The sequence below is a fragment of the Micropterus dolomieu genome, linkage group LG21 (genome assembly GCF_021292245.1).
Source record: "Micropterus dolomieu isolate WLL.071019.BEF.003 ecotype Adirondacks linkage group LG21, ASM2129224v1, whole genome shotgun sequence".
NCBI classification, from domain to species: domain Eukaryota; kingdom Metazoa; phylum Chordata; class Actinopteri; order Centrarchiformes; family Centrarchidae; genus Micropterus; species Micropterus dolomieu.
In genome coordinates, this window is record NC_060170.1 from 26,916,681 (window position 1) to 26,932,702 (window position 16,022).

Below are 16,022 nucleotides of genomic sequence, written 5' to 3' on the forward strand. Positions count from 1 at the left end.
GCAGAAAGAACAAAACTGACATTTAGACCCAAAGCCACTGAGATACAGTCACACAAAGATTGTGAAAAATAAAGCATCTCTGTAGCCCTGCCCTCTTATAATGCCCTAGCCTAACAAAAGCTACTGTTATTGTGGCAATTACCATACAGAAGTAAAGCACTATACTGTATCTTAATTCATACTTACAAATGCATCACTCATCACCATCACAATGTTGGGTCTGGTTCCATTTTGGCCCAAACTTTGATCAAAAATTTGAAACAGGACAATCAAAGCCAACACTTCTGTATTCATGACAGCGTTTCAGCTCCTTCAAGTTCTGATGATTTGCTATTATGAAAGAAGAGATGTGTCTGAATTAGATGAGATTCGTCGGAGAAGAAATTCAGAAAGTGTTCCTCTTTGAACGCGCAAGTTCCTTTCGAGTCTCTGGGACTTGATATAAACATCCCGGTTACCCTTTCAAAATAAGAGTTGCTTAATTTAAATTGAAGGCGTCCGCAGTGCGAATTGAATATCGTTTCTCTCAAAAAGAAACTTTACGTATAAACATAAATATTCGACCCCCATCACGACTGCCGCCAATCATCCCACAAATGAATCATATAAATGTTTAATATAGGGACACATGTGGTTTTTGTTCACATGTAATGACAAACTGGAAACTCTAGAGGGCAGCATTCATCTTTTAACAAAACATCTATGCTGCGCAACCAAAATCAGAATCAGAATAGGCTTTTATTGCCAGGTATGTGTACACATACGAGGAATTTGACTCGGATTGGATTGTGCATTGCTCACGATGTGCTTACTCATACAAAAATACAAAATCACAATTTTAAAAATAAAATAAAATCATACAGACTTCAGTGTAGACAACACAAATATACACACTATGAACAAAAACAATATAAACATATTGACAAATAGTGCAGTGAGCAGAGTGCAAAGGATGCATGTATGTACATACATCGGGGGATGTGATATACAGGTACATATACATGCATACATGTACACATGTACACATGAATACATGAAGCATAGTGCAAAGGATGCTGGTAAAGTATTTTGTGCAGGAGTAATGACTTGAGGTAGGTGCCAGCAACGTTGTTGAGCTGGCACTGCTACGATCACAACTCTGTGAAAAACCTAATATGTTGTTAACAAATGGTGAAATCAAATAGCAGCTCATGACTGGCTGGTGTGAAAGGTGAATTGATGCACTTTCTTAAATTATAAGAGGTTGCATGAAATATGATTAGTAATCATTTGGTTTTGATTTGTTTTAACTATCGGGTTTTGATTAAACGCCACCCAATATTAATCAAATGCTATCCAATAGCGCTGAAATTTGCTGCGCAATTGATGTGGCACCTTGTAAATAATCACAATGAACTGGCATTGAAAGGGACAGACATGAATTGTTTGCATTTCATGAGTTACAGTGCTGTTCAACAAGTGATACTGAAGATCATTGAAGAAGCCACGATGGCCACCAAGTGGCGTTTTGAGCCTCAGAGTTTCTCTAAACCGTGAGTTCAACACAATGAGAAATCCCAACCCCTCCTATGTACAAGGATCCTTAATTCAATAATAAAGTGTGATAGGTGAATATTTGGGAACCTTTTTCTGGAAGTGTGCGAACCCTCTCACCCCTTAAATAATAACACTACAAAGTATCCTAGCAATTCTACCCGGTCTATGCTGCAGTCATCATGCACGATTCAGCTGTTGTTTTCTGTTGGTTGCATATGGATGTAGACGTCGTGGTGAGCCTGGACATGGGGCTATGTGAGACCCTATGAATCGACTATATCACAGACACTTAAGCCATATGTCTAGACATAAGGCTGGGAGCTGTTAGGCATATAAAATAGATTGAGTTGATGTAGCCTACTATTTATGAATGGTTACTATACAGGCCTGATCACATATTGAAGACCGTTTTCAATTGTTTCTAGTTCAATCAGCAAACATGATATTACTCATATCATCTCAGAATTAAAACAACTTGGGATGAGAACTTTGGGAGGATGTTTTCCTGTGTAGCCTACATATAATACTATATAATAATAATAATAACAAATGACCTGTCAAGTTTCACCTTTAAACCTGTGGTGAACATTTCTATGTGCAGTCTTTCAGCTGTTTGACCGGACTTCTCACCTGGCTCAGTGCCACCCGTCCCTCTCCGCCTTGTTCCAGAAGGCGGAAGGAGGGGGCAGACGGTGCAGCCCTGCGCATGCGCTGAAGGTTGTTTTTCACACAGCCTGTCGCTTAAAGTGAGCTGAGCAACGGGGGTTTCCTTGTCTTTGACTGGAGACCAACTAGCAGAGAGGCGGATGATAACAGCATCCTTTGCTGTTATTCAGCCAGCACACATCTCAATGAACTGCTCGCAGAGAAGCCACTGATCGTGCCTTCTGCTTTTTGCAGGGCAGAGATACTGATCAGTGTCTAAAAACTGCATCCCTTTTTCTTATGAGATTATTTTTTCATAGACTTTTTTTATTTTATTTGAAGGTCTCTGTAGCCTGTCTCTTTCCACTATGGTGCTAGGAAAGGTAAAGAGCTTCACAGTAAGCTACGACTGTCTCAATGACAGCAATGTTCCCGTTTTCTCCAGCGGGGACAGCGTCTCAGGGAGGGTGATTATCGAAGTCACTGGAGAGATCCGTGTGAAATCTCTCAAAATCCACGCAAAAGGATTTGCAAAAGTTCGTTGGACTGAATCGAGAAATGCTGGATCCAACACTGCCTACACGCAAAACTACACAGAAGAAGTGGAATATCTAAACCACAAAGATATCTTAATTGGACACGAGAGAGGTAAGAGTTTCTTAAATTATTTTCAGCAGAAATTTTAGAGGAACTTAGATGCTCTTTGTGCTTCTTAAGGATCAGGTTCACTGGGGGATGCTGTTGTCCTGAATGCCAGATACAGTGATAACACAATAAAGCCTGCACATAGATATGGATAACTTTCACATTACTGCTTCTTTATATGGTGGTATTGGTATAAATGTGATTCGCGGTATTTGCCAGATCCAGCTCCATCATTAGGCTACTTGTTTGTGTCAAGGTGTCAGAATGGATGACAGCAGCTCAGGCAACTGTGTTTTTCACAGTATTTCAAGTGAACAGCGAGGATTATACTAATTTTTTGAGACGCAGGACGTTAGAGTAATAATTGGCAGTGATGTATGGCCTATATGCAGCTTTGTTAGATATTTCCAATTCAGAAACGCATCATTTTGGGTGTTTCTTTGTAGCTTTTCTCAAGTTTCCACCCATTGTTCAAAGCGGTTCAATCCTGTTCAGAAAACTGGACCAGGAAGGGGCGGAGCAAAGTGCACGCGCCTCCCTCGCCTGTGTGTCATTGGCTGAGATACTCATGTGTGGCCAATGACATCACGGTCTTGCAGAGAGTGACAGAAAATTCTGCAACTTTTTAATTAAGAGAACACCTGCAAAATAGACCGAGTCGACAGAAGTATCTGCAGTTTGAATGAAAAGTCGGGGCAGAGCTGCAAAGCTGCATTTTTAAAATGAATACATCCATAATCTGCACATGCGTTTTTCTGGAATATAAAATGACGTCGAATTGGGTTATACTGTAAGCAGCTTTGTGGTTGAGACGTACGTCCCGGTATATCCCAACACAACTGGTGTCACTGAAGGGTTGACGTTTTTGAGAGTTAAAAAAAACCCTTGAGAGCGATTGTATTTGCATGAATGCCTTTAATAGTTTGGGTTAAGCTTGTCCATCTACAGCATCTTTATCTTATCATTGAATAGACCAATATTTTCTGGTCCACTCTGCAGCAGCCTAATATGTGTGTAGCAGCTGAACTGGGATTGGCTAGCTGTCATTCCGCTTGACGGTCAGGGATTTAGTCATTTTAAGGCAAACTGTACAGCAAAAATGTTCCTTATTTGCAGGGCTGAGTTTTAAAAGGAGATGCATTGCCGCATATTCTGCGCATTTTGCTCTTGATGGTTCATGTTCTGTGATGGTGAAGTGGGTGAAACGGTGGAAAACTGCGGTAGTTGGTGGTCGGATCAGGCTTGTGGAGTAGTAGCAAAGAACTTGCACTGGTAGTGGTGACTGCGGCGTCGCACAGTGAATGCGTAATGAGAGCAGAGCGGCTGTGGGAAGCTGCTCACACCGGTTTAGGCCGGTCTCCTCCTGCTGGAGTCTGCAGTTTGACTGACAGCTCCGCACTTGTTTACCACACGTCTGCTGGTAGGGGGAGGGAGTGCTGAGCTGGCAGAAGTACGCCCGGCCGGTGGCCCCAACTCTTCATGTTTAAAAAAACGTTTAATAAAAAAAAAGAAATCATTTACAACATTTTATGAGCAGTTTGACGATGCCAACGTGTCCTCTCCTCCCTCTTAAAAACAAGAGAGCATCTTTTTTTGTTTTTTTTTTTTTCTATTCCAGAGATGAAAAGAAAATAATTTGTTTTTATGGTAGATTTATCTACCCAATAATCATTGACCAATATAGCCCCGTTTTACCCATCATAGCTTATGTATTTACATCATAAATGCCACAATGGGATCTCTGATGTAGTTCTTTGTTCATACCAAAGCACAATCTTGCACGCTCAGTTTCTGGCACCTTAAACTATCAACTTCTTTGGTGTCCTCTAAATATCGGTCTGCTGCTTATCTCTCAATACATCTTTTTTATTTTTTTATTTTTTTTCACAGACAAATGTGATAGTAAAATCCCTTTACTCTCTTTTGTCTCCCCCACCCTGTGTTTTTGGTATGACTTTCAGATGCCTACGTAGAGCATTTTTCTCAGGTATGGTATACATGTGTTTGGAATCTTTTCCTCCTTGTTTTTCAGACGATGACAACTCTGAGGAAGGACTCACCACTATTCATTCAGGAAGACATGAGTATGCATTCAGCCTTGAGCTTCCACAGACGTAAGTGTCTTCATGCTACACTCAAGTCAGAGGTTATATCAGTATCGCTGTAACCTGTGTGAGCTTTTGACAATTAATAACCCTTTTCTCTTCTTTGTCTTCCTTCCTTCTTTCCTGTAGACCTCTGGCTACCTCTTTTGAAGGGAAGCATGGCAGTGTGCGCTATTGGGTGAAGGCAGAACTCCACAGGCCATGGCTTCTGCCCATGAAGACCAAGAAGGAATTTACAGTCTTTGAGCACATTGACATCAACACTCCATTATTGTTGGTAAGTTCTTTGAGGCAGCACTAAGTTTTGTGTCTGAGACTCATGACACTCAGACCTCCTTTTCTTAATTATGGGGCAACTTTGGAAAGAATTTTAATAACTTCTTGCCGGCTTCAATGTGTGTCTTGATTCAATTTATGCTGAATTGTGGAAAAATAAATCTTGAATGACTTGAATGTCAAAGAGCAAACATTGTCTAGTTTTGACTTATTACTCAATGGATAGGAACAAACTAGCCAATGTGTTATTATTAACCACTTTTTATTGGTTGTGGCGGGGAATATGAAGGAAAATATTCCATATATATTTGCTAATGTGTTTCTTTTTTCTTCAGTCACCACAGGCCGGCACAAAAGACAAGACTCTTTGCTGTTGGTTCTGCACCTCAGGTCCTATTTCCCTAAGTGCCAAAATTGAAAGGAAGGGATATACCCCAGGTGAGAATAAATTAATGATTAATAATTCAACTGATAACCTTGTTATTTAACTGTTAACCAGATAAGTTAATGGAAGTATCACACTGCAGATCCCTGCATTGATTAGTAATTACACACTGGAGAAAAAGATGATTACCGTTGACAGAAATGTAGAGAAACTTCACTTAATCTCTCCTCTACCCTCTCAAACTCTATAGGAGAGTCGATCCAGATCTTTGCTGAGATTGAGAACTGCTCTTCCCGCATGGTGGTGCCGAAGGCAGCCATCTACCAGACACAGACATTCTATGCCAAAGGGAAGATGAAGGAGGTCAAGCAGCTGGTGGCCAACCTGCGGGGAGAGTCTCTGTCCTCGGGCAAAACAGAGACCTGGAGTGGCAAGATGCTGAAGATCCCACCTGTCTCACCCTCCATCCTGGACTGCAGCATTATCAGGGTAGAGTACTCCCTCATGGTGAGTACAGTCTTACTGTAGCCGGGCCACTCTCACACTGCATTCAAACATTTAGCATAACTGCCCTTTCCTTTCGGTTGCATCTTTGCGTATGTCCAGTGATAAGTGGCATAGACCTTAATTACAGTCTCCTCTGGTCCTTAGCATCAACACCGTTACTCAGTAACATTATTAGCACAGAATCAATATTTCCTAGTAAGCCCATAACTCTCCTGGTAAAGGACCTGGCTGACTCAGCTCACAGTGCCAAATCTGGGCCTCGTCTCGCACCAGGTGTTCTCTCCACATGCTGCTAAGAGCATTAGCCCAGAATATCTTTGGTAACACCTGCCTTGAGGGTGCTTATAACCTCTTTACCTTGCAAACAGACAGGAAGCGTGCGAGGCCTTTACTTCAAGACATTGACCTACATATTGTTGAATGAATGTACAGCCCTTTTAACCCCCACTAGCATGGTTTTCTGTTATAGAAGATTAAAAAGCTGTTTCATTTCACGCTGAATTCTCTACTTCAAAGCTTTTGTTTTACTTTACTGCAGCTCATTTATTATACCTCAGAATTACATGCACATTCTAACCTGCTGTCCTCATGTCTGTGCTCAGGTGTACGTGGACATACCTGGGGCAATAAACCTGTCCCTGAACCTGCCCCTGGTCATCGGAACCATCCCTCTCCACCCCTTCGGCTCCCGTACCTCCAGTGTCAGCAGCCAGTGCAGCATGAGCTGGCTGGGCATGGGTCTGCCCGAGAGGCCTGAAGGTAGGTTGAAGCTAATGGTCATGATTCAGATTTTTAATTCTATTATGAGTATAATTCCCTCAAATGCTAACATGTGGTTTGCTCTTCTTCTGCAGCTCCTCCAAGCTATGCAGAAATTGTGACAGAAGAACAGAGGCAGAGCAGTCTGGATGTCCCAGCAGCCCGTGAGGAGCTGGACGGACCTCTCTTCGCCTATATTCATGAGTTCCGCTTCCAGCCTCCTCCTCTGTACTCTGTGGTAAGCACCAAACAATAGATGGGGCAAAGTATTTGTCAGTTAGTTTTTTTTTTTCTATCACAGACTAAATCAGCTCTTGTGTGTCAATAAATAAATCCCTGTTTTCTGTTCTCTCTTCCAGATCGATCCTAACCCACATCATGCCAGCTGTGCAGAGGAGCGCAGGATCGACGCCTGTCCATCGCGCTGATGGCTATTCTTGAAATTCCCATGACTCTGGGGAAACTCAAAGTAACCTGCTTGCAAAGCTCAGCTTTGTTTATTTTTCTCCAACAACACAACGCTGTTGAAGTCAAGAGAAAAACAAAGCATCCAACAAACCAACAAATACCCACAGTTGGGTTGGACAAATCTGTTCCCGCCTTCCCTCAGAAGGAGAAACAGGAGTCACTAGTTTGGGGGAACCACCTCCTTCCTGTGTCAGCCTGCTGAGGGTGGGAAATGTACAGATGAACACATATTCAGTCTGTACGAAAAACCCCACTAGTAGTGAGAATCCTGGTGATCCTATTGACAATGAAAGAAAGAATCAGCCAGGCTCGACCTGCCAAGCTTCTCTTTAACCCTTGATTCTTCTGTACTCATGGCACATAAGGACATGGCTCCTCACACAAAGGGTAGGACTAATCATGTCCAGACTTCAGCAGAATCAGAATCACCTAAAGAAAACGGGATGAAAAGAGAAAAATAACCACCACGTTCTAACCACCATAGTCGGAATGAATGACAGCATTCAGCAGTCAACAACAGAGCAAAGACTAGGCCCTTCTGTCTCATTTGGGATTTTGTTTTGCACATTTTCTTCTTTACTTGAGTTGTGTGGCTCCATTTAATGAGAATTTAAAAAAAAAAAAAAAAAAATCACTAATAGTTTGGTTTCAGCCTTGTAGTGCACCAGACTAAGAATATGAGACTGCAGGCTTAACTTTTAAGACTTTCATTTGCATAACTTTGAGCAGCTTTGATTTTGAAAAAAAAAGACTGAAAAGGACAAGAACAATGCACTGAATTCGTTTAAGCTGTTTTTAAGAATTTTCTTCTTCTCCTAATGACATTTCCTCAGTGACTTCTACAACTAGGCTGGACTTCTACAGCAACTGCAGCACACTATCTCGATCTGAAAGCTCTTTAAGATTTTGCCTCCTCAGCTTGGATCCAACTGTGGCTTCCCTCCTCTTTTAGTCTAGATCTGTCATTCTGTTTATGTATTTAGCTCCAATCATAAAATAGCTTTTAGTGTTTTTTTTGTGTTGCGCTTGTTCTGGATTTGGACTAGGAGGGTTGCAGACCTGCATTTGCCACTCGCATTGTAGTTGTAGAGAAAAGTGAGTGTGTGTGACTCACAGAGGGTGGTACATTGTCGAGGGACTCTCCTCACCCTGATTGCCTGCAGCCCCTCTACTCCCAATCTCAGGGTAAACCAGGCTTGCATAACTGCCCAAAAAGCATTGTCTCAGGTGGTCTTCTCACTTGCCAAACGGTTGGAGGGGGGGGGGGGAGAAAATTGTTATAGGTTTTCTTTTAAATTGCACTGTTAAAAATAATGAAGAGGGTTTTTTTTTTTTTTTTTTTCACTACCAAAACGAGAGAATAGCAAGGCAGCTTTCTGAGATTAATCACATTCCCTTTTTGTCCTGCTGCACTTGCCCAGTTCATCCAACCAACAGTTAGATTTTACCAGACCAGTGAAGCCAGAATGCTAGCTATAAAAAAGAAAGAAAGAAGGAATGACACTGCTTCTGCATTAAAGAAGCAAACCCAGCACAAATAAAAAGCTGGGGATGTTGCTAAACCTCTGAGACTGGTCAGAACAAGTAGTAGTAGTAGTAGTAGTAGTAGTAGTAGTAGTAGTAGTAGTAGTAGTAGTAGTAGTAGTAGTAGTAGTAGTAGTAGGTTGACATGAGTAATACATTGGTTTTCTAGCTCATTCAACACTAAAGACCAGCTGCAGCAGAGGTTTGACATAGTCAGGAAAAAGGAAAAGCAGCACCTTTTTGATAAGAAAATAAGAAAAGAAAAAAAAGCATTCAATGGTGAAGGTCTGGAGAAGAACCATTTGGTACTAACCATGTTATACTAGAGGATTTTTCACTAAAGCATTGTTGTGTAGGAAGTTAATGCATTATTTAATTTTTTTTGTTAGATTAGTGACTTTTTAAAAAAAGTTTAAACGTAACTGACACCAGTTTGTATGTGGTGTGTGTGTGCACGCTCTTATCGAGATCCAGCTGACAAGTTAATATACAGCTTCTGACAGTAATCAACAAACTGCGGATTATTAAAGTGATCTTATCTTAGTGGCCTTGACAAAGAAAAGACCTGATCATGATTCTTCATTTTTCACTGTCTGTGCTAACTCTTCTCCTTTTGTTATGTTTGTACACATCTGTGTGTTTTTGACCTTTCCATGTTCAAAAGGACAAAAAGGGAAGGGGGCGGGGGGATAAAGAAGCAAGTGTGAAAACATGACATCCTGGACTGGCCTCTCGATTGTGTTATGTTTCTGAAGCTGATGAGGGTTGTTTATAATTTTTGCCCCCCCCCTTGTATTCCTGGGCATTGATTTTGTTTGCTTCCCAGTTTAATAAGCGACCTTTCTGAGTTAGTTTCCCGGATCTCTCTGATCCCCCTCAGGCTTGGGGTTGGCAGCTGTTGATCAGCACCCAACGCCCCCGCCAAACATTTAGGTAACAGCAGACAGACCACTTCTTCCACGGTAAACCCATGTTCTACTTTTTTGCAGTTCTTTGTTTGGATGGTATCTTGGGGAAACTGAATCAAGCTACACGGTAATGAATAAGCTCACATTCGTTTCAGGTTGGTCAATTCCATAGTCCATTTGCTTGGGCATCAGAGTAGTCCAGTGTCAAAACTAAGCTAAACTCCTGACCTAATAAAGGCAGGAACTGAAATGTTCAGAGATAAAGAACCTGGGAGACAGGATCTGCAACATTTTAGAAACAAAGTGCAATATCACTCACTGAATTTTCTTCATTCTCCATTTGTGTTTGTATTTATCTTTTTTTTTTTTTGTCTGTTAATCATATGGTGTATAGATATTCCATGAATATGCTATGTTCTCAATGATTTAACCTTTTGTCTAGTTCTTCCTTTTGATTTGAATAAACGTTTTGTTCTAAACTACAAAGGACTTTAATGTGATTTTTGTTTTTTGTGTGTGTGTGCAAGAAGTAACACAATTATACAATTGTGCCAATTCATAAATGTACTTCAATAAGTGATGATAAAAGTACATATTTATAACATTACCCTTTGTTATGTCTGAGCACCAATCTTTGACCAAATTACAAGAAAACATATCCTCAACTGAAGAGCAAACTGAAGCTGAAAATGATTAATCATTATTACTTTACCCTGATATGAGAAGTATTTTATTTGGGTCATGGCAGTTTCAGATTAGCACACAGGTTGCCACTCTCTCCCAGATTATCCTCTCAAAATTGGTACAACACTGCCCCTAGAGGTGGTTTAAAAACTGCACCTGGCCTTGCTGGCAGAAAGTTGCATGACAGTAAAGCCCAAAGACTTGAATAAGCCCTACTTGGAAATTGATTGAAAAAATCACTTCCCTTATATCTAAAGTTGTTTTTTATGGCATGTGTCCATTTTTATGTCAAGATATGGAATCACACCAGAACGTTATTGTAATCAAAACTGAGATAAACGTGGCAGGGCTCAGAATTTATTCCTCTTTTCATTCTGTTGTACATTTGCACACTGGTCTTCCCTGAACAAAGTTTGCAGGGGGTAACTGGGAATTCCTCTGGGCAGAGGAATATAAGCAAAGCTAGCAAGAAAAACTACACTTTCCTCTTTGCTTAAGTACCACTTATGTGACAGCTTGAGGTGTGAGTGATTCAGAGTACCAAATAATTTAGATGCTTCTTACCTTGTATTTTAGGCTCATTTGGATTTTACTGTAATGTAATAAAATCCCTCAAATCAGATGTGTCTTGGCAAAAAATTTTATAGAAAGCAGGTGGGTTTTGAAATTGCAGAGCATATCTTTTAATGCTGAACAGGCTCAATTGGCTGTTGAAATCGTATTAAATTACATATTTTTGATAAACCAGATCATTATAAATTAGTGCGCACAAAGGAAAAACATTAAATCATCATTTTGCTGTTGCAGCCTTTAAAAACAGACTTGGAGAGTCACAGCACTCTCTAGGAAAATCTCAGTGAAACCTGAAACGAGTTAAGGGCTACAGGCCAAGTGAACCACAGTCACAGGTCAACAAATAGCAAAACACCTGATTTATTGATCCCTTTTGATTCATACATGCACAAGAAAGGACATGCTGGCCTGCTGCAGAGGGATGGGGGACAAGGTATCGGCCTGAGACTTAAATGTAATCTAATTGTCATTAATCTTATGTAATCTCCAATACACAATGTTCAAGCAGCAAATAATTACTTTGCACTACTTTTCACAAATGTTTCAACATTTACATAACATTTTGATACATATTGCCAATCCCTTTGTAGAAGTAATTACTTACTTCATCATGATTTGTTTCAGGAAGTAAATGTTTAACTTGCATAGGTTGTAACTTTCTGTTTTTAAAAAGTGCTGCTCTCAGTCTGGTACCAGTATGTTTACACATGACCTATTTATAAGGTTCAACAGTATGTTTCATAAGCAGTCAATTGATTTTACCCGAAGTGTATTGACGTGTGTATCACGTCAACCAGGTTTTATACTTATTGATTTAGTTAGAAAGTACGAGCATGTGTGCACGCAAGAGCACAGCAAATTTGATTATGCTGGATGTGAAAACACTGTACTACTCTTATGTCTCGTAGGTCAAGCTGGAACCAAATGCACAGAGTGATCTCTGGAAAAGTACACGTCACACAAAAACTGAACCTGGCAGTTTTCGAGATCTAAATGCCCCAAGTGATGCAGGAACCTGCAGTAACTGTAGTGTAAAGAAAGGAGAAACTGCTTCCAAACCTTTACCCAAAACTAATAAATACAACTTGACACCTCTTCAACTTTGCTGTGAATGTTTTGCACATTATCAGTTTGAGCCAGCATCAGTGTTGACTCAGCAGCCCTGTCAGCTTTGACCAAGCACTTCAGTGTGCCTTTGTCCCCTCCTCTCCCCTCCCCTTAGTCGCCCCCTACCCCACTGCACCCCTGGCCCCCTTTGACTTTTATGGGCCCAGGCTTTTGTGGGTGTCTGACCCCTGCAGCCTGAAAAAAGGAGTAGGGGATTATTGAGGGAGAGCATAGATTGGGGTTGGCGTGCATGTATGTGTGTGCGGTAGGAGTGTTGATTAGCAAGTGCTGACACTACACAGGCCTCAGCTGTTTCCTCTCACCAGCTAATCCCACTACCCAGAAGCCCCTGTGATCCAGAGGTTCTCAGCAGCTTGCTGTGACCAGGCACGTTCAACATGGATGGGGAGGATTGGGCTGAGGCCCCTAGTACGCCTGCTTGCCAGTGCCACATCATCACTGTGACATAATAGAAATACACACACACACACACACACACACACACACACACACACACATCTCTGCACTGAGGCATTGAGCTCAGCATTGATATGAGCCCACAAATTCCTCGAAACAATGGAACAAGCAATATTACTACAGGTCTGAAAATGTTTGACAGGAATGGACCCACAGATAGGGATCTGACTTCATAAACGTATCTGACAAATTCTAGTTTTAGTGCTGTTTTATTAAAGCCAGAGAAGTATACTGTCTTTGTGCATGTCAGCCTACATGAATAAAAATATTTAATTATTTCCCTGTAAGTACAATTATACGCACTTGAAGAACATTTCTCTAAAGTGATACATTAGCGATGTAGTTGTTTTGTAGACACATCCAGGTCATACAGCTTGGTGAAGAGGTACAGTAGTCTGACCTCTGCAGCTGATAACTTGAATAATTGACAGACTTGAGCTACTGTTTATTTATCATTAACACACTCTGTAAATCTCACTTCTTTGTGTCAAACATTAATTGTTCCTGACTCATTTACAAAATGAAGCTAAAAGCAAATATTCAACAAAGAATAAGGTCGCCACTTGTTTAGCCACTGGAAAATGTCGTCTATTCAGTGTGTTTGCACTGAAGGCTTCAAATTTACATCACGTCTGCATCGCACTTGTGTAAGTTGCACATTCGATCACAGTTGGCTGCTGAACTAGTTGTGATGTCACAAAATCCTGCTCGTACATGCATGTTTTAAACTCAGGCAGAGAAACTTCCCCTTTCGGCAGAGGAATGTAAAAACAGCCTTCTAGTGTCAAACTCTGGGAGGTCAAACATCCAACCAAAGTAGCAAACAGAAAACACACTTTTGAGTGGAGAGGGACTTTGTGTGATAACATGACTTTTAAAAGATTTGTGTTTGCAGGTATTTAGGTAATACATCCTGTAGGAAAGTATGTCAAGGAACACCAATCAACTTTTTCTTACAAAGATCCACTCACACTCACACGCTCACGCACACACACACAAACACACACATACAGCAGCAGCAGCACTGCAGCCAGCTCTCTATCTGTCCTGAGTACATACTTGCTCTGTTTTTCGCATTGGGCACAAAGAAAGGAACAGAGATAGAGCTGCAGATAGACTGCATGGAGGCGGAGAGGGGGGCAATGTGTTTTTTTCTTCATGATATTTCTCGGCAGCTGGTTTATTCCAGTTTGAAGCACTTCTGCATGAGGAGGCTGACAGCAGAAGCTCCTGCTTTTTTGTCACTGAAAGCTGGACTGTTTTTCAACCTTGTCAGGAACAACTTGTGTAACTTCACTGATTGCACCTGGACAGCTGAAAGAGAGAATAAGTTATCATGACACAAAGCAAGACATCTCACTTAAGTGGAGAAAGAACATTAAGATGGACCTCATGGAGAGCTTTTGTCCCCTCATCTTGTCTCTGTCAACACATGTGAGCACATGCCTGGTTGACTCTAAGTTAGTCCCTCCATGAAGGACAGATGTCAGATTCCTCTTCTAATCTAAGACTCAAGTCTCCTGAGTCTGTCCTCACCTCACTGACGTGTCATGTTTTCTGTGTAAAACTCTTCTTGCTGTTTTTTTTTGCTGTAGCTAACAGTAGCAATGGCACAACAGCCTTGATCCATGGACTGACTATAATTTATGATGACGGTGCTAATTGGAAATCCTTTCAAATATCCCCAGTGGGGCTGTTGTGGCCCTCTATGTTTAGTATGGACAGGAACCTGATAGCCAGAGTGACACTGTGCTATGTTCCCATGCCAGGACTCCCATCCCTGCCATACCAAAGTCCCAGCATGGTCAGCATTCCACCTCCACTGGCATGTTTGCAACTCTTACGCAGCAACACAAGTTCAGGACCTTGCTGTTACTACTATTGGGAAAAGTCCTGCACAGTTAGCACCTATGTTTGCAACGGTGAAAATAGATGTAGTTAAAGGAAGGGGTCAGGTTCAAGGTTCTGAAGGTAATAGTAGGTGTCATTTTAATTGCTCAAAGAGATGTACTTTATGTACCAAACTGGGCATCTTAACTGCTAAATGCACTTGTGAAACACAAGATTAGACGTTGAGTAAATCTAGCCCTGAAGCGGCCGTTGTAAATGAGCCCTAAGAGTAATGCAAAAACAAGCTTGGCGCACTGTGGAGAATAACGTCAGAAAGATTTCTGTTATTCAGGCTGCACAGGGATTGGAAAGCCAACAGCTATACTGTTGCATAGGTAGGATGTCAGCCGTCCTCCACTGCTTGTCCTATCATCTCAGCCAACAGAGGTAAACAAAACGCTTTGTCAGGTCTGATTATAATACTTGATTATAATCCTGCCACAGCCAGGCCACAAGTCACCCAGAGTTCATTTTTGTCAGATTACATTTGGACTTGCTCTTTCCCTCGCTCTCTTTTTCCAGCATTTGTCATCTGCAGTATTTTGTGCATCCACGTTGTTTTCTTTCACCCCTAAAGTTTCCATCTTCAGTCTCACCTCATCACCAGATGTGTTTGAAAAGGTTTGCAGAAGCCAAAGCTGCTTCGATGGTTATGGCAACACAACTTGAGATGGTATTTCCTATAATAACCATGCCAGAAAGACTGATGGCTTTTGGTACTCTGTATGATATGGACCCAAGGAGAAAAACAAAGTCAGCCTGACATTACCAATACCCCCTCCATGTTACAAATGTACCACACAACATAAAGGGAAGCGGTATATCATTATATCATGCATTTCCTCACCATGCTGAGCAATGCTGGGTGCTCTGCTCTATTCTTAGAGCTTGAGGGGAGGAATCTGAGATATCTTCACCAGAGACACTCTCTCCTGTTATGTCAACGAGGATTTGGCTCCAGAACATAGAGTGGGTAAAATTCTGTTGTAGCCCTAAAAAAAGATGCTGACATATAAACTGCAGAGAGTTGCAGTTAATATCTTGTTAAGTGGTGAGTTGACTGTATGTCTGCATTATTTGCTGTGTCTTAGAGTAGTGTCTATAATCGCCATCATTCAATGAGAGAAGAAGCTTGATCTGAGAGCATGGGTGCAGGGAGTAGACAAATACTGTCAACACCTCTTTGAAATTGAGAACCCAGGTGAATTAGTTACTTTAAAGTCCCTTTTCATGTTTGTTATTATGTGCTATTTGTATTATGTAGGGCACATTAATGTGTGATATCTAATGGCTAGCCACCAAGTCAAGCATGATTATGCAAGGTGAAACTTGATGTGCTTTTTATGCAGCTCCCTCCCAAAGTCTTGGTCACCTTATGTTCAGTTTCAAAGGCACAGGAGGCCAGACTGAGGAGTGCTGTTTCACCACTTGTCTTATTTTACCCCTCAGGTCCCCGGTGGAAGTTGCTCAGTTTCCTTTTTTAGCCATGGCTGACTCATAGCATAGCTCCCGCCCCAACTCTCTTGCAAAGTC

General features: G+C 41.3%; 2 protein-coding genes across 2 annotated transcripts in view; one reads left to right on the forward strand and one right to left on the reverse strand.

Annotated features, from left to right (window-relative positions):
- Positions 1–439, reverse strand: part of arsk (arylsulfatase family, member K) — a 4,397-nt gene extending 3,958 nt beyond the window's left edge. Inside the window, exon 1 of the mRNA XM_046036096.1 lies at positions 187–439. Coding sequence (XP_045892052.1) covers positions 187–294 — 108 coding nt within the window. The 5' untranslated portion in view covers positions 295–439. The remainder of the gene's footprint in view (positions 1–186) is intronic.
- A 1,885-nt stretch (positions 440–2,324) lies between these two features.
- arrdc3a (arrestin domain containing 3a) lies at positions 2,325–8,084 on the forward strand. The gene is made up of 8 exons (XM_046034728.1): positions 2,325–2,829; positions 4,859–4,940; positions 5,061–5,208; positions 5,543–5,645; positions 5,843–6,099; positions 6,702–6,858; positions 6,954–7,096; positions 7,218–8,084. The coding sequence occupies exons 1-8, from the start codon at positions 2,550–2,552 to the stop codon at positions 7,284–7,286; spliced, it is 1,239 nt and encodes a 412-aa protein (XP_045890684.1). The 5' UTR covers positions 2,325–2,549; the 3' UTR covers positions 7,287–8,084.
- The last annotated feature ends 7,938 nt before the right edge of the window (positions 8,085–16,022 follow it).

Coding starts and splice junctions, on each gene's coding strand:
- arrdc3a (XM_046034728.1), top strand. CDS start 2,550: ATGGTGCTAGGAAAGGTAAAGAGCTTCACAGTAAGCTACGACTGTCTC. Junction 2,830..4,858: donor CTTAATTGGACACGAGAGAG/GTAAGAGTTTCT, acceptor CTTGTTTTTCAG/ACGATGACAACTCTGAGGAA. Junction 4,941..5,060: donor AGCCTTGAGCTTCCACAGAC/GTAAGTGTCTTC, acceptor TCTTTCCTGTAG/ACCTCTGGCTACCTCTTTTG.